Below are 22,824 nucleotides of genomic sequence, written 5' to 3' on the forward strand. Positions count from 1 at the left end.
TACTGCAGTGCAGGCCAATCTGATGATTCGATAAACAACACCATGCTTGTTGATGCTGCATATTGGGCGGTCATACACCACATATTGGGCGGTCATACACCGGAACTCCCGATATATCGTTCGATTGCATTGTGTGTCGCTGGGTACACACATTGTCTAGTGTGTACCCAGCTTTACACTTAAGGAAAATAAAGTTTCACAGAAACCAACTGACCAAACAGAAACATCAGCTGAATTCCATGATTGATTGCTGGAGGCAATTATAATAGCTGCTATTTTGAACCTCGGAAACATTTTATAAACATTGCCACACAATCAGTCCTTTGCAAAGGCTTCAATAGATACATTGAATTGCTTTAGTAAAACTAATATTTAATTTGAACTTAAATCATTTAAGAAATGTATTTTTGCCTCAGTGATCCATTTGGGATTAAAGTTGGTTGGCCACAAACGTAATCGACCACTCCATTCCTATGCCTGTGGTTCTCTAGATTATGCAACCCACATTCAGATCTTCTATGTTTATCAGTGGTGACCTTCAACATTATGTGTGTTTTTTTTTAAATGCTGCATTAAGTTTAGACTCTTTATTGTGAGATTACTGGTAAATATTCTAATTTATTGCTACTGTAGGTACAAAAGGCAGGTGAGGCTGATAAACAGCAGAAGATGCCTATACCTGGATCACTTACAAAACAGGTACTCAGAAATAACTAATACATTTGCTTCATAAAGCAGTACATCTTATTTATGGAAGTGAGAAGTGTATTTCTGTGCACATTTTTTATGATTGAGTTAGATTTTATGATATATCTTGCTTAAGTTTGGCCTCCAGTAGCATACACAGTATATGCTGTGTGATTTATATGGGTAGCTCTAAAGTTAAATCTAGCTTCATTTTTATTAGGTCGTAATAAATGTCAACCCATGTAGGACAATATATTTTAAGCACAGTCATGTTTAAAAGAGATAAACAACACACAGTACTATGTTAATATTGCTATATTTATCTGAATGGCATAGATACACCTTGTCCAGGAAATATAGAAAGGGGGACAACCTCAGCAGACCTACTCGCGAGCGGCTGTCTGCTCAGAGCGTCCGGCTCTGAATGAGGGCCCTTGATTCATTTTTTAAGGGGGTTTTATTTAGTAATAAATTGATACAGTAAGTTATATGTCTGAGTAACAGAGATTGCCAAGTATTGAATAGTTTTAAGGTGCCACTGAAATTCAAAACTAATTTCACATACTTAAGACAATGGGCTGATTGATAATACGAGAAAGACGGATCAGGCCAAGTTCTGTCTGAGTCACAATAGGACAGAAATATGCAAAGATGAATAAAACTGCATCTGTGAATGCGCTGTATGCAACAATGTGCATTTTCATCTGTGCACAGAGATCCATCTGACTCAGAATCAGCTCCAGTATGTACAAGAGAGAGTACTTCTGTGTGAACATGTATACATAAATAAATACCAAACTAATGGGCAAGTCTCTATTGGTAAGGGCCAAACATCTGTGGATTTTCAATCAAAGGCCCTCATTCAGAGGCGGTCGCAAGAAGCGACCGCTCGCTCTGAATGAGGGAGGCCGCTTGTAATTTTAAGTGCGGCCTCCTCCTCGCTAGCTAAGCTGTGGGTTACCACTCACAGCTTTAGCGACCGACCAGGGTGATGGTCGCTGCAGCGACCGACCAGGGTGATGGTCGCGATGGTCAAGACCATCGCGACCATCGGGGCTTGCGACGAGACCCTAAGGTTGGGTCTCGGCAGTCGCAAGCCCCAGGGAGCTTCCTGCTCTGGTCGAGCAGGAAGCTCCCCACTGACATCACTGCTGATGTCAGTGCGGCCGCCCACAAAACGGCAGGCATTCTGTCAGGAATTCCTCCGTTTGTGTAGCCACCCCTCCGCCCCGCCTACAAAACGGGGCAAGTTGTCGATCAACATCGACAGCGGCCCCTTTTGTAGTGAGCTCCGGAGCAAGAGAAATTCTCTCTCGCTCCAGGGCTTGCACACGCGCAGTGCGGCCGCTGCTGAAAACATATAGGGAATGATTCAATTTGTTTTTTAAGGCTCTCTAAGTAATGGGCACCCAGCGCTGCAATTCAAGTGTTTTTGGGTGCCCATTAATTATTGCGCTTGTCACGGCTAATTAGACCAGGTTTAGCCGCATAAAATGGCTTAACCCACCTAAACTCCTGGTTAGGGCTCCAAAACAGCAGTTTGGGCGCCCCAAAACCAGGACTTATCACACATTTCTGCTGGCCTTCTCAGGAGGGGGACAGGAGAAACGCCAGCACCGGCTGCTGTTCATGCCCGAATGGAGCAACAATTGAATTGCTCCTTTGGGTGCCCAGCACTGACAGCCACTGGGGCAAACAATTTAATCGCCCCCTAAGCCTGATAATGAGCCGGACGCAATGTCGATGTCAGACGCAGTTGAGCAATGTTTATTTCTATTGTGCATGCATCGAAGTCGCATTGTGTATGCGCCCAGAGTCAGTGCGCACAGAGTTTTGTTTGCAATTGAGACGTCCTTGGCGTCCTGCATGCATTACTGATCCGAGCTGCATCCGTGGACGCAGCATTGGATCATCTGCGGGAGTCACTCAACCTAGTGATCGCAGTTGCTCAAAAGAGGCCAGGAAATCTCCTTCAGCCGAAGGAGAACCTGACCTCTTCTCTCCCTCCAAATGGCTGCATCACGTCTCCGTTTTGGGAAACTGAGGCCGTCGGCGCCCCCAACCCACCCAGAAACGTCAGCAGACTATATATCACTGACAGTCAGCAGCTGCTCTGCGTGCATGATCACAGACCCATACTGCACATGCGCTGGTGCAGAGTGGCTACAATCGGAGATATGCGCTAACCAGCGGGTTAGTGTACATCTCTGAATCAGCGCCTTTGATAGTTATAGCACTTAAGCCACTGTTATGGATGCACAGATGTAGTTCATCATCCTTATTATTTACAATAAAGAAACCGGCTCTGGTAGGCAAATTGGATTTCATTAGTAACTCTTTTTAACCTTTCTTTGATATATTCAGCCATAGCTTCAGATTCTGGTAGGTGTAGTGGAAATACTCAACCTCTTTGAGGGGTGTTCCCCAAGATTAGGACCATAAGGACAACCCCAATCATAATGAGGAGGCAGTTCTTTGGCCTTTTGTGTACTAAAGACATCCAAAATAAAGAGTCTAGGGGTAAATTTACTAAAGGGAGAGTTTTTAGAAGTGAGTTTTAAAAGTGATGTTGCCCATAGCAACCAATCAGATTCTACTTAACATTTAACTAGCACCTTCTAGAAGATAATAGCTAGAATCTGATTGGTTGCTATGGGCAACATCACTTTTAAAACTCACTTCTAAAGACTCTCACTTTAGTAAATTTACCCCTAGTGCTCTTTATTGGGTCTAATGAAGACCCAGTAGACCCAACAGAAGGAAGCAAGCTAGTAAATGGGTATGTAACTTTAGCCAAGGCAACCCTAAGATGGTGGGATGATGGGATGAATATCAGTGGGAATCATCAAGAATGTTATTTATTTCTTATGTACATAGTGCTCCAATGTGTAGTTCCAAGGATATACAATAGCACCAGATATTATATACTTATTAATGGCTGGAGAGTGGAGTCAGAACAAGGCTCAGTAGGTAAATTTTGCTTTGATACAATTAAAGAAGAACTAAAGTTTTAATCTGCTTCAGCGATAAAAGATACTAGTTAAACTGGCATTTGAGCTAGCTGCAGTGAGACTTCAGTAGTAAATTTTGTAGGAAGTATGGAATAGGGAGTTTGTCAGATCGTACCTAACATGGGCCAGGAAACAGTTAAGTTTACCCCATTCCCAGACTTGCCTGATTTCTCAGTACACTGATTGTTCCTGAATCTCCTTCTTTCCAACCTGCATCAAATGGAGAGACCAGTACAATGAAATGGGGAGCGAGTTTAAAACTGGTCTTCCTTGACTGTTCTTTTTCTTGGGATATTCCACAAATTGTAGGTCTTCTTTCATACGCAGAGATACTGTATAAGATCATCTAGTGTAGCAGATAATTTATGGGAGACTAACTCATCCTATATCTAGCCAGAAAGTCCCTGTCAGAAGTTTGTGACTAATGCCTCTTGTTCCATTGAAGGTGGGACATACTACCCTGTCTCAGGCATAGGATACCCAGGGTAGCTGAATAAACCCATCCTGGTTCATCAAATAGTTTCTAAGGAAGGCAATACATGCATCAATGAGTCATTTTGTTCCCACAGTGGAGAAGTCAATGTCAAGGCTTGGCTGGTTAAGAGAAGCTGTATATACTACTTTTGCTTTCTCTGATGAGAAATGATTTGGTTGAAATTAAATGAACATTGGTTCAAGAATCCCCTGCAATCTTGAGGGTCACATCATATATTACAAGTGTAGGTTATTATAGAAATCTGTTTACAAAGGAATGACTCTTGACACCAGTTTTCACAGTCAGATGGCTTTTACTCTTCACAAATATCACAGCACATTTGTACATATGAGAAGGTTTCCTGACACTAGCTATGCCCCTCCAGGCCCTCTCTATTGTCCGGCTGCTGGTTAGCATCAGAAGTCCCGCCCACTGGATCCCGCAATCCTTTATACCTACACACCCAGCTAGTGCAGCTGTGTGTCTGACCTTTGTTGTAGTAAGCAGCAGGATTTTTAACCCTATCTTCCCTGTTCCTGGGGAATTAGTTTTGTTCTGGACCACAAAACGTGGCAAAGTACCCTCTTTGCCACATACCCTTCCCCTTAGCTTTGCCACACTTGGCGATGTGGATTCTTAACCTGAAAAATATATTCCCCCTCTCTTAGCTTTATCTCGGCATAGTTTTGGTTTTTCTATCACCTCCTGTGGTCATTTGAGGTGGGATTTGAAGACTGAAAGATCTGCGCAACCTGAGACAGAACCTTTGTGATGGAAACCTCTGCCGAGGAAACACTTCCTTCACCCGTGGGCTTAACCAGTTGACATGGTAGACTTGCTGTATTTGCTGTCTACCCAACTGCCATACTCAATAATTTACTGGCCCTACAGCCACTTTTACTTCATAAGGGCCTTGCCCCTGTGTTCCTCCTTTTGGAATAACATACATGATGACTTTGGGAGGCTCACTATGGACCTCATTCAGACCCGCTCGCAAGCGCTATGCGTTCACAAGCGTTTCAATGGTGAGTGCCTGCACAGCAAGCCCCGAGCGAGTGACAAATGCACTCGCTCCGGGGCTCGCTACAAAAGGGGCGGCTGTCGATTTTGATCGACAGCTCACCCCATTTTGTTGGCGGGGTGGGGGGTGGCCGGACAAACGGAGGCATTCCCAGAGGAACGCCTGCCGTTTGTAGGCGGCCCTACTGACATCACCAGTGATGTCAGCAGGGAGCTTCCTGCTCTGTTAGAGCAGGAAGCTACCTGGGGCTTGCGGTAGATGAGACCCTACCGCAAGGGTCTCGTCGCAAGCCCCGATGGTCACTACAATCGCGACCATCACCTAGTCACTCGCTAAAGCTGTGGGTGGCAACCCACAGTTTAGCGAGTGGCCAGGAGGCCGCCTTTCAAAAGAAAAGCATCCGCCCTCATTCAGTGCCAGCGGCCGCCCTCATTCAGAGTGAGCACTCGCTTTTTGCAAGCTGCTCTGAATGAGGTCCTATGTGTTTACCCTGATCCCCAGCACCGCCGTGACCGAACAGGGTCAAAATCGCTACCTTCCTAATCCAAATACGGCATCCCTTGGGATCCAACAGACAGAACAATGGAACTTCCCTCAAGAGGGAGATATATTCTGCAGACGCTATCGCGCGTCGAGCCCTGACTTCTACTTGGCAAACTACAGCCATTGGAGTTGGACAGATGCTCTTCAGAGAGCCTTAGCTCAGTTTCCTGTTTGAACAAGCTGCGTCAGGTGATAATATCAGAGGGTGGCCTCTTATGTTAGGAGAGGCAGCAATAGATACTGGTGTCCTGACTTTTTCAGATGTCACCATCCTCGATGGCTGTTAGACGAGCTCTCTGGCTAATTTCTGGCCTGCTGACTGTTGAAGCTGGTTTAGTGGCTGAGACAGAATCAGTGTAAAATTAGCTTGGAGCAACGCCATTTTGCTAATGGCCGTCCAGCACCATTTTAAGTTACAACTCACGAGCTAAGTACAGATGGCAATGTTTTTGGTAATCCTTTTAGAAGCCATGACAGGCCCATTCTGGGGACAACCTTGCATAGAAAAATATCAAAACAACTAGAAAAACAGCCTCCTGAGAAAAGTAATTAGAAAAGAGACCCCACATGTGGACAGGTGTAGCTGTGGCAATTGTAATATGGCCCAGACACTTGAATTTGACTGAATGAACAATGGTAAGAAAACTGCTTGAAAAGAACTGACACAGGTATCCTAATTAGGCAGAAAAAAGATTTTAAACTCACTGTCAGACAGGAAGGCACTAGCAATCGGCGGGGGGTTTCCACCCTGTTTGAGAGTGAAGCTCACTGTCCATAACACATTGCATTGCAGTTTAAAAATGTTAGTAAGGAATGATATATATATGTGTGTGTGTATGTGTATATATATATATAATATATATATATATATATATATATATATATATTTTTAAAATCCATCATAAATAGAATCACATGCATAAACACCGCACATTACGCACAGTTGCGCTGTTAACATGTCACACATTGTGAACACTGTTTATTAGCTTCGTACGTACGCATCTGCCCCAAGTTAACTAGCGTCTTTTCGCAAACCCCTAATACTTACACAGGGCCGCAACTAGGGGGGGACTGGAGATGCACGTGCACCGGGTGCACTGCTGCACCCGCCGCCAGTGTCCTCTGGCACCGCTGGGGGACTCCAAGCCGGACGCCCGTTGAGATTTTATTATCAGCAGGCGCCCGGCTCCTTCCCCGCAGTGCCGCGGTAGCCGGAGTTCTCTCCTGAACTCCAGCTTCCGGCTGTCCCAACGGGCACTATGGGACAGATGTCATGACGTCTCTCCCATAGTTCCACGGAGCAGCCAGGAGGACCGGATGGCGGGGTTTAAGGTATTTTTTTTTCGTAAGCGGCACAACAGGGGCATTACTATGGGGGCATTACTATATAGGCGCTACTACAGGGGCATTACCATATGGGCACTACTACAGGGGCATTACTATATGGGCACTACTATGGGGGCATTACCATATGGAAACTACTACTGGGGCATTACTATATGGGCACTACTACAGGAGCATTACTATAGGTGCACTGCTGAAGGGGGTATTACTATAGGGGCACTGCTGCAGGGGGTATTACTATGGAGAATTACCAGGGGGGGCGCCAAATTACTGTCTTGCCCATGGTGACAAAAATCCTAGTTTCGGCCTTGACTTACACACTGCACATTCACGTAAAAGGTTCCATAGCTTCAAAGTATAAGATTCAAGTTTTATCCATTTATTACTAATGCTGTGAAATAAAGGCTATTTGGTATCTAAGGTTTAATACATGATAAGTAAACCGTGTTTGGTGTTGTACTGATCTGCACTTTCTCAACAGCTTCCCGGTATCATCGGTGTGAAGATCGTAACATGCATTCTCAACTTATGGACCATAGAGAGTTAAAACAACAAAATGTACTTTGTAAAATTAACAATTAAGGTTTGCATGAGGTGGGAAAATGGAGACAAAAGGCTGTTGGAGGCTGATCTGTGTCCATTTGAATCGAGCTGTTAAATGCCCTGTAACAGAAGCACCGTGATGGAAAACCAATAGGATCGCAACAAACCTCTCTATTGTATAGTCTATTTCTGTAAGGGTATATATATGTGTGTTCTGACCCCAGTCTTCAGTCTTCATTCTGATGCTGTTGATGGAGGTTTCTTGTTGATGCCGGAATCTGGTCCCAGAGCGAGTGCGTATGTATAACTGTACCTTGGGTCTGTATAATTTCTTTGCGCTAAATTGTATTTAGATCACAGCGTGTAACTATCTGTACTTTGCTTGAATAATAACCTTTGTGCGTTGGAACACATTTTCTCAAAGTCTGAAGGCATTTATTTACTATATGACTGCGTACGCGAATAGCATCAATTTTAGAAGGTATAGGCAGGTTTTTAGAAGGTTTAGGCAGGAGCGTATAGAGGTTTAAATACAGTATCCTTATGACTAAGACTTTAGGAAGGCCTCAGGGGCTCTTCTGCTTCCAGGTCATTCACTGAGATCCTGTTTTGGACAGGATTGTAGCCAAAATTACGGCATCCAGGATGGCCTTCCTCTCCTGTAACCTAGGTCGCGAATTTCAAATTTTCGCTCCTTTTCTCAGAGAGAAGAGCCAAGGGCCAACCTTTCTCCAGGCTCCGGGTTACTCTTACTAGGCTCTGAGCTAAACAGAACAGGTCTACCAGTTATCCTACCTCCAGGCATACTGACAGGCTGGTGCTTGACAAGACAGTTCTCTACCTAGAAGGGTCCCAGCGTGGGAGGTCAACTTTTGCTGTTTCCATCACCTGGATGATGATCGCATAGGATGCCTGAGGGTGAGGTTTTCTATCCTGGGGCTATGCCATAGCCTTTCAGGAAAGGCCTCAGATCCTATTTTGCATAGACTTTCAGGTCCAGACAAGGTGGAAACACTGGGGGACTCTGTTCACACTCTGCTGGCCTCCAGAATGCGTGTCCCAGTTCCCCTTAGAGAGGCCAGGACTTTTATGCCAGTCTCTTCTTTGTTCACCTGGAAATCCTCAATAGGCTTTTTGGTGAGTCCGCATGGAGTCTCTATCCATCATTCTGGCACTGTCTCTGGGGGATCTCAGAGCCACCTTGGAATTCCGGGAGGGCTATTTGCAGTTTCCTATCTGACCCAGTCACCAGAGTTCCTCTGGCTTGCGATCCCAGAGGAGCATTTTCTTTTTCAGACATTGCCATTTGATCTTTCCAGGGCCTCTAGACTTTTAACGAAAGTCATGGTAAATAAATTCTGTCGCAGGGGCATCAGGTTTCTACCTTTTCTAAACAACCTTCTGATCCTTGCCCAGTTTCCAGATGTTTTCAAGGAACACATCAGTCTCTCAATTGGTCTCCTCCAGTCTCATGGAAAGCTCATCAAAGGGATGTATTCCATCTGAACTATATCACAGGAGATGTACCATCTGGGGGCCTTGCTGGATTCCAAGGTTCAGCGGGTCTTCCTCTCACCAGAAAAGCTAGGGATCTATAGGTCAGGATTCACAAAGTTTGTAGTCATCGCTGAATGTTGATACACTCTTACATTCAGATCCTGGGCTCATTTGTCTCCACATTCGTCATGGCGGAATATGCCCAGTTTCACTCATGGCCTCTTCAGATGGAGGATGGTCCCTGTGGAACAGGTCACACCGATAGCTCACACCTTTCCTGGGAGGTTCCTTTTGTAGTCCAGGCGTCCCGCTTAGAATCTTCCAGGGTCAGTGACCTACTTCTGTGAGCCGAGTGCCCATCAACTTTGTGGATCTCTGAACAATCTTCAGAACTTTCTGTCTGGCTCAGCTGCTCCTACAACATGGTGCAGTCAAAGTTCAATCCGATAATGTGACTGCCACCACCTACAACCTGCAGTCACGGCGCATTGAAGTACGTAGGTGAGTTGCGTTCTCATCTTGGCAGTGTGTTGACTTCCGGCTCTGTCAGTTGTCTTCCCCCCCAAGAGTACGGGATGGGAAAGAGAGCTTCCTTGGCCACCTGTGCATCCACCCAGACAAATAGGGCTTCATCCAGATGTCTTTTGGATCCTAGTTCTTCACTGGTGGTGGCCAGATATCGCCTAGTTGGCATCTCAGCACAGACACAGACTACCTAGATATGGTCCTATACCAGGGTTCTGGGAGCCCTTCAGATGGACATCTTGCCGTAATCCTGGTTGCTTCCTTATGGCCTTGGTGAGTTTGGTACGAAGATCTTCTATCAACACTCTTCCTTCTGTCCGGATCTTCTGTCTTAGGGCATGTGCTCTTGACTCCTCAGTCTGGAGCACTACAGGATTCTCCAGGTCAGTCATTTGTACTATGCTGTATGCCTGTAAATTCTCCTCAGCAAGACTTTGTCACTGCTTTGGAGGATTTCCTTCGCTTGGTGTTCTGACCAAATTTTTTTCCCAGTTTCTTTCTCTCTCTTGGGTTCTTACCCTTCTGCAGGTGGGGCTGGATTTTTTCCTCCACTTCTCTGCTTGGAAGTTGCAGGTTTCCACACCTGCTGTCCTCTTCAAAGACACATTACTCTGATGCCAGACGTACAAACTTCCCTTCAAGGTGCTCTCCTCGGACGGTGTTGTTCCTCGGCTCCTTGGCCTTTGTATTTGGTATTTCGAACTCTTCAGTTATGCCGCGGTTGACGTCTACGTGGAGTGTGATGGATAGCTGGAGCCACTTCATCAAGGGCTATTTCAAGGGTCTGGTTCAGATGTGATACAGCAGTCTCAGGAGAATTGAACTTATAAATTGGTAAGAGTAATTTTTGCAGACAGGTGGCTAGTTGTTAAAATTTAATAGCATTAATATCTCTGCACATTTCAAGAGGTTTGGTTGATTTGATCTGAGAGAGTGAAAGGAGCATTAGTGAAATCAGAAACTGAGCATAGTCTGGTTAATACAAGATCAAGGCAGTAGCCCTCCTGATGAGTAGATGAGTCAGTCCATTGGGAGAGGCCAAGAGAGGAGGTTAGAGAGAGAAGTTTGGAGGCATGGGCTTGCCTTGGGCTTGCTAACTAAACTGGCCTGCTTGAGGCTGGGGGCAAGGTATAGGGGAAAGGAGCCGGGGCTGCTGGGAGAAAAAGTTTAACTAGTTGGTGCCCGGACTCCTCCTGCTCCACCGTATTTGAGCAGAAAAGGAGTTTGAAGAAAAGGACTTAACCAGGTAAGACATAAGTAATTTTTTCGTGTTGACGTCAAGAGGAAAAATGACTAATTTCATCTACAAGACAATCTTATAGGATCTTGGTTAACAAAAGACTATTGCCGTAAATTCAAAATTGCTCCCGTGCGAAGCCAGGGTGAGTCACTAGTTTAATATATAAAGTTTAGAATTGTTCTCTTTCTATATATAAAACTGTGCCTAATGTCCCTTACAGCTAGACACAATTATGGTGGGCTGTGTAATGTGATAATATTGATGTCAGATGCCCAAACAGTCATTTCTGTCTTAACTCAAAGAGGACAGTGTCCAGCTATTTATCAGGGCATAACTAGGGTTGTGCGGCCGGTGCCGTTGCACAGAGAGCTGGATGCCCTGGGGCGGTCTGGCCACCACCACAATCTGTATTTGCTGAGCGCCCACTGTGTTACGCAGCGGTGCGCCCAGGCAGTGGCAGCCCTTCTCTCACTCTGGAGCTCTGTCTGGCACCTGTGACTGTCCCGGCTCCTGTGTGTGCCTCCTTCTCTCCATGTAGCCTCCCCTCCTTCTCCTTCTCTCCGTACAACCTCTCCTCCTTCTCCTCCTCACCGTGTGATGCCTCCTCCTCCTCCCAGTGCCTGGTAACAGACCAGTGTGACTGAGGACACAGACATTGAGGTGAGGGTGCTGGGGACACAAACATTAGGGAGCAGAAACTGGGGACACAGACATGAAGGTGAGGGTGCCTTGGACACAGACATTAGAGGGCAGGAACTGGGGACACAGACATGGAGGTGAGGGTGATGGGGACACATATGAGGGTGCTGGGGATACAAACATGAGGGTGCTGGGGAACCAGACATGATGGTGCTGGGGATACAGACATGAGGATGCTAGGGACACAGACAGAGTGCAGGTGCTCAGGATACAGAAACGAGGGTGCTGGGGATACAGACATGAGGGTCAAAGGGGCAAGTGTTGGTTTCCAGTGTGGACAACATTGGGAGATGAGGTCTTCTGGGGTAATGTCTGTGCACCCTATTTCGTCATACATTACAGGGGAGTTCCGCAAGACCACACCTCTCCCCCAGCAGACCACACCCTTTAAAGAATGATGGGGGAGGGGCGCCGATAATCTTTCTGGCACAGGGCACCAAATGCTCTGCTAATTATTTTTATGATTCTTGCATTTTTCAGCTTACTTACATCTTGACAAGTGAGCTCTGTATATGCACAATAAGACCCAGATTTCTCAACCAGTGATATTCTTGTTATCACTAATTTTAGATAGTGCTCCAACCAATCAGCCCCTGTCATTTTCAAACACATGACAGGAGCTGATTGGTTGGAGCACCATTTAAGATTAGAAACAGGAAAAAAGCAGTCGGCGCTAATAGGGAGGATGTGCATCCACTAGCTGCTCTCTCGGGAATTATCCAACATTCCTTAAACTAATAAAACAAAAATGGATAGAGCGCTCAGTGGTAATTCGTTCTAATATAATGTATTGGTAATGTCTAAATAGATCTAACTAACAGTCTAAATAATGTACTGGTGGGCAATATCTTTGGGCTGGATGTTCAGGACAAAAATCCTATTGTTGTGGAAATAGTCCGGTATCCAAATGTAAAGTCCCAAATAATAAGATGATGTATATTTGTCCCAAATGGGAATATTGTAGTCTAATCGTAATGCCTCACTGGTGTGCAATAACTTGAGGCTGGTTGTTGCCGGCAGATGATATATATAAATCAGGTTGGCAACATCTGTCGGCAGAATATTCGCACGTTTGAATATTTATACGTGTATCAGTAAGGTCAGCAAAAACTGTAGGCAGATTGTTGCTCTAAACGAAGTCTGGGTAATTGTGAATGCAGTCTCCTTCTCCTCCACTTTCCTCACCACCTCAGAAGAGGAACGCAGTATCAGAGTGACAAGTATCACAGATTGCAGTATTATAAGGTAGGAAAATGGTGACTTACCTGACCTTGTAGTCTGCTGGTCCTGTATCAATCTTTGTCCATAATCACTGCATGTGAGTGTATGGGAGGAGACTATGTAGTAAGGATGACTGAGTAATTAATAATAACTGTTTATTCAACAGTATAACAAAGGAAGAAATACCCTTCAAACAGGGATTGATAATTAAAAATCACAAATGGGTATAGGTGAATGTCCCAACGCGTTTCATCTCATTATGAGACTTTTTCAAGGGCAAAATGGCCCTTGAAAAAGTCTCATAATGAGATGAAACGCGTTGGGACATTCACCTATACCCATTTGTGATTTTTAATTATCAATCCCTGTTTGAAGGGTATTTCTTCCTTTGTTATACTGTTGAATAAACAGTTATTATTAATTACTCAGTCATCCTTACTACATAGTCTCCTCCCATACACTCACATGCAGTGATTATGGACAAAGATTGATACAGGACCAGCAGACTACAAGGTCAGGTAAGTCACCATTTTCCTACCTTATAATACTGCAATCTGTGATACTTGTCACTCTGATACTGCGTTCCTCTTCTGAGGTGGTGAGGAAAGTGGAGGAGAAGGAGACTGCATTCACAATTACCCAGACTTCGTTTAGAGCAACAATCTGCCTACAGTTTTTGCTGACCTTACTGATACACGTATAAATATTCAAACGTGCGAATATTCTGCCGACAGATGTTGCCAACCTGATTTATATATATCATCTGCCGGCAACAACCAGCCTCAAGTTATTGCACACCAGTGAGGCATTACGATTAGACTACAATATTCCCATTTGGGACAAATATACATCATCTTATCATTTGGGACTTTACATTTGGATACCGGACTATTTCCACAACAATAGGATTTTTGTCCTGAACATCCAGCCCAAAGATATTGCCCACCAGTACATTATTTAGACTGTTAGTTAGATCTATTTAGACATTACCAATACATTATATTAGAACGAATTACCACGGAGCGCTCTATCCATTTTTGTTTTACCATTTAAGATTAGCAATGCGTGATAACGAGAATGTCACTTGTTGATAAATTTGGGCCTAAATCTTAAATGTTTTCAGACTTCACCTTTGTTCCTGATTTATTCTGTAACAATTGAAATGGAAAAAGTATTTATTTGTGCCATAAACATCTCTTATGTAGTAGCATCTTGTAAAACTACGTACATTGTAATTTGTTTTCATAATGCATCTGTATCTGGGTATTGTATGGCTGAAACTCCTTCATTTTCTAGGAGGCATTGAGATGGGAAGACGAGAGCACAGACTCCTATATACAGAAACAAAGAGATGGACATTTTGTAAGTGAAATTATATCTTAAAATGTTAAAATCTTTCATTTAAAAAAAGTAGAAAACATCAGCAAGTGCTTTTAGGATATTCAACTGCATGATGCTGCATTTAACTAAATAGGGATTCTGGGCCTGATTCAGACCTGGTCGTAAGCGCTGAGCGCTCGCAACCGGGTCAATGGTGGCCCAGAGCGCATGTGCGAGACCCGGATAGCAACGGGCAATGCGTCGCTCCGGGTCTCGTACCGAAGGGGGCGTGCTGTCGATGTTGAGTGACAGCACGCCCCCTTTGGTGGGCGGGCTGGGGGGGTGGCTGCCCAAACGGAGGCATTCCCGTGTGAACGCCTACCATTTGGGGCCGGCCCCACTGACATCACAAGTGATGTCAGTGGGAGAGATTTTGGCTCTGTTAGAGCCGAAATCTCTCTGGGGCTTGCGGCAACGAGACCCTACCACAAGGGTCTCGTCACAAGCCCGATGGTCGCGATGGTCTTGACCATCGCGACCATCTTCCTGGCTGCTCGCTATAGCTGTGGGCGGTCACCCACAGCTATGCGAGCGGCCAGGAGGTCGTTCTAAAAAAAAAAAAGACCGGCCCTGATTCAGAGCGAGCACTCTGTCAGAGCGTCCGGCTCTGAATCAGGGCCTCTATGCATTATTGAGATAATATGTAAGATATAATGGGCTCAGGCAAATTAAACCAGTGGCTTATCTATAATGGGTTCAGTGTGTGTGGGGCACACGGGCCCCCGGGTCCAGGGGGCCCCGCACCGCACACCCTGCACCCATATTATTTTAAACTTACCTGTCCGTGGTCCCGCGGCGGGTGTCAGCGCTGCTCAGAACACCGGAAAATGGCCGCCGCTGGCATTTTCCCGGTGTTCTGCGCATGCGCAGTAGACTCCGGGCACACTCTAGTGCCCAGCATTTACTGTACAGGCACAGAACGCCGGAAAATGCCCGCCGTGGTAGATTTCGGGCACACTCTAGTCTACTAATGCTCCAGTGGCAGGCCAGCCGCATCAGTCGGCAGCCGGGCACTGGGGAGAGAGGAGGGCGCCCCGCACGGGGAGTGCACACAGGCCCCCTCCTCTCTTAAGACGCCCCTGAATGAAACATAAATATTACATCACAATTTCTATAGTGACCGGTTTGTTTTTATGGAGCTAGTAAACATATTATCTCTTCTTTTATGTTTTAGACAGAGCAGCAGTCTCAGCCTCAGGCTTATAGATTGGGCCATGCTATGAGCTTGAAAATTACAAAGCAACAGGTAATTTCTTTTGATCGTAAAGTAAAAAAAATCCACACTAATTAAGTTAAAGGCGAATCTGATTTTCACATATTCAAAAATAGTTGAGCAGCTTGAACATTTAGATCAGCAGCTAAAGGCCCCCATACATCTGCAACGTATTGCGGCGATCCTGCGTTCCTGCAATGCTGAGTTGGAGGATTGGTGAAATCTAACTTGTTCACAGATTTGCTGATCACGATCAAAATATGATTGTGATTTGCAAATCTGTGAAATTTAACATGTATAATTTCACCGACCCTCCGATAGATCGCGGGACATCTATGGCTGACGGTTGGTGTTTCCGTTCCCATCGCAGGATTGAGAGACCTGTCGGTAGATGTATGAGGGCCTTAAGTTTTTTTTGTACTTAAGCTCTAGTAATAACTAAAGTGGCACTATGCCGCATAATTTCTTGGAGCTATACTTGCATTTTTCAGCAGAAAAAAAACCTGACGGGCCCTGTCAAATTCTCCTGTTTACTCTCCTATATATGTGTTATTACTAAGCAGTGCAGGATTACCATTATCATAGGTACCTGGAAGTACTTAACATACTGCTATCATTTCTCCTGCAACTTTCCCTTCCAGCTGTATTCTAAGTGATATGTGACATTGCAAAATGTTTTAATGAACATAATAAAATTGAAGCCGAAATGAAGTTATTTAATATAAATTACCTTAAGTTTAGTTTTCTTTCTATATATTAAAACTGTGCCTAATATCCCTTGCAGCTAGACAAAATTATGGTGGGCTACAGAGCCGGTCCTAGGCATAGGCATAATAAGCGAATGCCTAGGGGCGACTTGAATACCTAGGGGCATTCAAGGCTCTGCCGCTGCCTCCCACACGCCGCTGCCGCGATCTCCGCTCCGCTCCGCCCTGGCAGCGCACCTGTCAGCCGGTCAGTTGACTTTGACCGGTCAGAATGAGCTTCTGCACAGAAGCTCATTCTGGCTACAGGACAGGGGTGGAACTAGCGGCGGTGCAGCCAGTTGCATCGGGGCCCGCTGTGGTGCAGGGGCCCGTGACCGCCTGCATCCGACAGCGCCGCTGCCCGCCGACCCGGTCCCCATTATTTAAATGGTTGGAGTCGGAACAGGCCCGCTTCAGCGGCTCCGGCTCCACCAACATGACAGCCACCCGCCGCGGCCCAGCCCCTTGTTATGACCCGGCGCACATGACGTCATGCGCGCCGTGTCATAACAAGGGGCTGGGCTGCTGGAAGGAGAGGATCGAGAGGAGCCGCGGAGAAGAAGCAGCCAAGGTAAGTGGCGGCGGCTGCGCTGGTATGGAATGGGGAGGATGCAAGGCTGAGATACACTCTGGGGCGGGGAGGCTGAGACACACTCTGGGGCGGGGAGGCTGAGACACACTCTGGGGCGGGGAGGCTGAGAAATGCACTGGGGCTGGGGGGAAAGGCTGAAACACGCACTGGGGCTGGGGCGGGGAGGCTGAGACATGCACTGGGGCTGGGGGGAAAGGCTGAAACACGCACTGGGGCTTGGGGGGAAAGCTGAGACACGCACTGGGGCTGGGGGAAAGGCTGAGACACGCACTGGGGCTGGGGGGGAAGGCTGAGACACGCACTGGGGCTGGGGGGGGAAGGCTGAGACATGCACTGGGGCTGGGGGGGGAAGGCTGAGACACACTGGGGCTGGGGGGGGAGGCTGAGACATGCACTGGGGCTGGGGGGAGAAGGCTGAGACACACACTGGGGCTGGGGGGGGAAGGCTGAGACATGCACTGGGGCTGGGGGGGAGGCTGAGACATGCACTGGGGCTGGGGGGAGAAGGCTGAGACACACTGGGGCTGGAGGGGGAAAGCAAGGCTGAGACACACTCTGGGACTTGGGGGGAGAAAGAGGCTGACATGCTGGGGCTGGGAAACATGCTGGAGGGGAGAATGATGCTGACACACCCTGGGGCTGGGGGGAGAATGAGGCTGACACAGGGGGAATGGTGTCGAGAGACGCACTGGGTCTAAGGGAATGGGGCTGAGACACACACTAGGTCTGGGGGAATGGGGCTGAGACACTCACTAGGTCTGGGGGCATTGGGCTGGTGGAACTGCAAGGTGGGGTGCCGGCCTTTTATTACATATATATATATATGTATATATATATATACACAGGTTGAGTCTCCCATATCCGAAATGCTCGGGACCACGAGCATTTCGGATTTTGGATTATTCCGGTTTTCGGAATACCTGGGGGGGGCCCGGCGGGTGTCACGGGAGGCCCTGGCGTGTGCTGCGGGTGGGTCCGGAATGTGTTGCGGTGGTCCGGCGGGTGATACAGGGGTCCGGCGGGGGTGTGGCGGTGGTCTGGCGGGTGCTACAGGGATCCGGCAGGTGTCGTGAGGGGTCTGGCGACTGAGGCGGAAGGGTCCGGCAGGTAAGGCGGAAGGGTCCGGCGGGTGCTGCAGCTGTCACGAGGGGTCCGGCGGGTGCTGCGGCTGTAACAGGGGGGCTGGCGGGTGATGCGGGGGGTGGCCTGGCGTGTGGACCGCGCCCACACCGCTAGTCATTGGCCGCTGATACTAGTGACGTCACATATGCACCGAAATATTCCGGTTTTTGGAATATTTCGGTTTTTGGAATAACGGATATGGGAGACTCAACCTGTATATATAGATAGATAGATAGATAGATAGATAGATAGATAGATAGATAGATAGATATAATAATACATGCTAGGGGGCATCAGCCAAAATTTTGCCTAGGGCACCGAATTGGATAGGGCCGGTTCTGGTGGGCTAAGTACTGTGTAATGTTGTACAGTAAGATTGATGCCAGATGCCCAAACAGCCATTTTTGTCTGAACTTAAACAGGACAGTGTCCAACTAATTCTTTTTATGATTCTTGCATTTTTCAGCTTACTACCATCTTGACAAATGAGCTTTGTATATGTACAATAATCAATGTTTTCAAACTTCACATTTGTTCCTGATTTATTCTGTAACAACTGAAAATGGAAAAAGCATCTCTTTTACTGTATGTAAAACTACATTGTAATTTGATTTCATAATGCATCTTTATCTGGGTATTGTATGGCTGAAAATCCTTCATGTTCTAAGAGGCATTGAGATGGGAAGGCGAGAGCACAGACTCCTATATACAGAAACAAAGAGATAATCATTTTGTAAGTGAAATAATGTCTTATACAATGCAGGCAACGGCACATCCACTCACCCCCAATATTGCCCCCATGTAGCCCCGGACTCGTGGACTTTTGTATGCAGCCCTATGGAAACGTTATTTCAGGGAGCCAGTAATCCTATCCTCTGATCTTTTGTATCTTAGGCAGAGCGGCAGTGTCAGCTTTACAGTGATGAATTGGGCCATGCTAAGATCCTGAGAACGAGGATGCAACAGGTGAATTATTTGGATGCTAAAGTAAGAAGGAAATTATAAAGTGACCATTTTTAACATGATCAAAAATGATATAGATGAGGGAAGACCAATAAAATAGCAGAAGAAATGTTTGGTATGTTCCAAAGACCTTTCTTAAACAACAAGAGAGGATCAGATATGTCGTACACTGGGGAGATTTTCTATGGGCTGCTTTACGCACATTTTTCCTGTGATGACGGACGTCAGTGCATGCACAGTGGTGCAGCAGAGGTTCAAAGCAGAAAGTAAAGTGATCGTAAATGGGATCGCAGGGATGGGCTTCTACCAGCTGGGCTGTAGCATGGCGATTCACCACGTACGCCAGCCCAACTCCTGGTGCTTATGTCATAGCGTCATGCACAGGGTGCGGAGCTGCTGGGACAAAGTAGCAGCTGACTGTCCAGAGTGTCATCTGGACCCAGAAGCCATAGGACGCTTCGGGCTGCTCTGTGGCTGTTTTCTAAGCTGCAAAGTGGCTTTCCAGACACCCTTCAAGCCAAATGCATGTTCTATGGGGAAGCAATGTGCCGCCCTCCAGGCTCTGCTCCCTGGGCTGCAGCACCACTCGCCCATCCCCAGTAACGACCCTGCCTATCAGAGCCCCTATCCTTGCGACTCAGGAATGATACATTTAGGTCAATAAAAATTCCTTATTGCCGCTAATTGCAGTAATCAGGAATATTTATTTTCTGTGGCATACCACAGATATTAATAAATATGCCCCTCTGTCTTTAGGACCCCATACATCAGCAATTGATTGCAGCAATTCTGCAATTTGCAATTGATTGTGTATAAAAATCTTTCCCTTTTTCAATAGATTGCAGAATTGACACAATCAATTGAAAAAGGGAAAGATTTGCTGATGTATGGGGGCATAAAGACAGAGGGCCTTTAGATGGATCGTGCAATCCAACCCATATGACATGCATGTGGTGTATGAATAATTGTAGTAAATAGCATGTGTAATTGTAATAAATAGCAATGTAAATTAGAATGTGTACATATAAATAACAAATTGCTCCCTCAGAAACATAGACACAAGTAGCTCATCTTCCTCCCTAATGCTATAATTACTAGAATGTTATTATATCGGTATGCAGTCGGGATGCCGACGGTCGAAATGTTGACCACCTGGCTTCCCGACTGTCAAATCCCGGCAGGGTTCTAATGACAGGCGTCATTAGACTTATGCCGGGAGCCTGACGCCCGGCATACCGAATGATGGTAAGCCGGACGCCGGGGGGGAGGGTTAGGTTTCAGGGCTCCCGGGGGGACTTAGGGTTAGGCACTCCCCAGGGAGGGTTAAGGTTAGAGTAGCGGAAGGGGGGTTAGCGTTAGGCACCCCCGGGGGGAGGTTGGGGTTAGGCACTAGAGGGGCGAGGTTAGGGTTAGACACCCCTAAAGGTGGGTTAGGGTTAGGGAGGGGAGAGAGTTTTAGCAATAGTTCAAATACTTACCATCAGGATTTTCAGGGCTGCCGGTCTTCCGCTGTCGGGATTTGAACCGTAGAACAAAGGTCCGGCGGTCATTCATACCGATTCCTGTTATATCAGGGAGCCAGTAATCATATTATCTGATCTTTTGTATCTAATGGCCAGTACACACTAGACCAGGCATGTCAAACTCAAAATACCAACCGGGCCGAATATTCAAGGTCTACGAGTGTGTGGGCGGCAACAAAAAAAAGTCTTATATGCAATTTTGAAATGTTTATTATTAATAAAAACCAATGCAGTGCCCCTTGTAATGCCCCTTTATGCAGAGCCCCCAGTAATGCCCCTTTATGCAGAGCCCCCAGTAATGGCCTTAGTAGTGCTCCCATTAATGCCCCTTATGCAGAGCCCCCAGCAATGCCCCTTAAGTTGTGCCCCCAGTAATGCCGCTTTATGCAGTGCCCCAGTAATTCCCTTAGTAGTGCCCCCATTAATACCCCTTCTGCAGAGCCCCCCTGTAATGCCCCTTTATGCAGAGCCCCCAGTAATGCCGTTAGTAGTGCCCCCATTAATGCCCCTTATGCAGAGCCCCAGTAATGCCCCTTTATGCAGAGCCCCCACTAATGCCCCTTTATGCAGAGCCCCCAGTAATGCCCTTAGTAGTGCCCCCAGTAATGCCCTTAGTGCCCCCATTAATTCCCCTTATGCAAAGCCCCCAGTAATGCCCCTTTAAGCAGAGCCCCATTAATGCCCCTTATTTTGTGCCCCCAGTAATCCAGTAATGCCCCTTATTTTGTGCCCAGAGTAATATCCCTTATGCTGTGCCCAGTATAGAACACGGCCCCACTCACCTGTCTGTGCAGTACTTACCTTTCTTCATGACGGCCGCTGGGCACCGCTCCAGTCCTCGCCGTCCCACGTAGACTCTGCTGCTGACTGGATCTAATTAGATCCAGAGCGGCAGACGCAGGCTCCGCTCATCGCGGGTGACATCATGACGTCACACTCATCGCGGGTGACGTCATGACGTCACCCGCGCGCTGCATCACTGGGAACGCTGGCCTCTGAAGCTATCAGAGGCTTCTGATCGCTTCAGAGACCCAGCGTTGCCAGCCTGTACTGCCAGATCGGAACTGTGGGCCTGATTCAGACCCAGATGCTATTTGCGGACGGTCGTTCTAAAAAAGGGTCCGGATATTTAAAATGAGCGCTCGCTCTTTGCGGTTTGTTGACGCCTCTATGTCTGAGCGAGCGTCAAAAAAATGCGCTCGCTATTTTGTGAAGACACCCCTTTGCCGTTCGCATCACACGTCATTTCCAGTGTTTATTAGATTAATCGGGAACATCGAAAGGCATCTGAACTGCTCGCAGTGCTTGTGGTAGGATTTTCTTACCGCTATCACTGTGAGCAGTTCAGGCTAAAAGACAACCAAGTGACGTGGTCGATGACGCTCCTTTACTAATTATGCACTCCCATTAAACGCCCTTTTGACCGTTAGGCACGCCTGCGTTCGGATCTCCACTCCCCCGTTTTCAAGCACCTTCCCCTGTTACCACCCACAAACGGTACATTCTGTCAATCAAATTAGCAGCCCCTCGCTGTTTTACGAGCGCACGATTTCCGATCGCAATGACTGTTTTGCGCATGCGCATTACAACCCATGCGCATGCGCATACGCAGTTGTGCGAACATTGCTCAGAGCGAACGAACGGCCGCTTACGAGCGGCTCTGAATCAGGCCCTGTGTTCCGATCGTGGCAGGAGTGTGAGCCGCATATTATATATATATATATGTGAGCCCACACTCTTGGGCCGCAGAAATAGTTGATTCGGGCCACATGCGGCCCGCGGGCCACATGTTTGACATGCCTGCGCTAGACAATGTCTAGTGTGTACTGACCTAGTTAGCGATGGGACCTGGCGCGGTGCTGGCATCAGCAAGTGCATGCATATGCCGGCAGCGATTAACCGAGGGCGGGGGCCATGCTGCATTTGGCAGCATGGCCCTCACTAACGATTTGTCACCCATCTGATCAGCCGGATCGGATGACATATAGCTTAGTGTGTACTCGCCATTAGACAGAGGAGCAGTCTAAGCCTCACACTTATAAATTGGGCCATGCTAAGAGCCTGAAAACGAGGAAGCAACAGGTGACTTAGCTGGATGCTAAAGTAAAAGGAAAAAATTATACCGAGATTAAAGAAAAGTCAAAATTTTAACATAATCAAAAATGACTTACATGGGGAAATGGGGGGATGGGGTTGAGCAATGAAATAAGCAGCAGAGTTTTTTGGCATGTTCCAAAGACCTTTCTTAAACAACATGAGAGCATCAGATATGCCGTCCATTGGAGAGATTTCTATTGTACACCCCTTCAGATCTGTTCTTTATACACCAATATAAGTGATATGGGACTGGGAGATGGCAGCGGCACCACACAGCAAAAATACTATTTCGATATTTGTACCATTCACAGGCACAGCCTTCCCAAAATAAGTCTTGTTCAATCATACATTATTCATAATAATTTTGTCTTGCAATGCAACA

The 22,824-nt window shown here is 46.8% G+C and overlaps 1 protein-coding gene across 1 annotated transcript in view; it reads left to right on the forward strand.

Moving 5' to 3' along the window:
- CCDC7 (coiled-coil domain containing 7) overlaps positions 1 to 22,824 on the forward strand; it is a 227,250-nt gene that overhangs the window by 192,820 nt on the left and 11,606 nt on the right. The window contains exons 28-37 of the mRNA XM_088447948.1: positions 185 to 238; positions 634 to 699; positions 9,280 to 9,447; positions 9,531 to 9,622; positions 10,175 to 10,338; positions 12,394 to 12,494; positions 14,103 to 14,168; positions 15,361 to 15,432; positions 18,530 to 18,592; positions 22,356 to 22,427. Of these exons, the coding sequence (XP_088304074.1) occupies positions 185 to 238; positions 634 to 699; positions 9,280 to 9,447; positions 9,531 to 9,622; positions 10,175 to 10,338; positions 12,394 to 12,494; positions 14,103 to 14,168; positions 15,361 to 15,432; positions 18,530 to 18,592; positions 22,356 to 22,427 (918 nt within the window). The remainder of the gene's footprint in view (positions 1 to 184; positions 239 to 633; positions 700 to 9,279; positions 9,448 to 9,530; positions 9,623 to 10,174; positions 10,339 to 12,393; positions 12,495 to 14,102; positions 14,169 to 15,360; positions 15,433 to 18,529; positions 18,593 to 22,355; positions 22,428 to 22,824) is intronic.

The sequence above is a fragment of the Taudactylus pleione genome, unplaced genomic scaffold (genome assembly GCF_031769625.1).
Source record: "Taudactylus pleione unplaced genomic scaffold, aTauple2 ptg000446l, whole genome shotgun sequence".
Taxonomy (NCBI): Eukaryota; Metazoa; Chordata; class Amphibia; order Anura; family Myobatrachidae; genus Taudactylus; species Taudactylus pleione.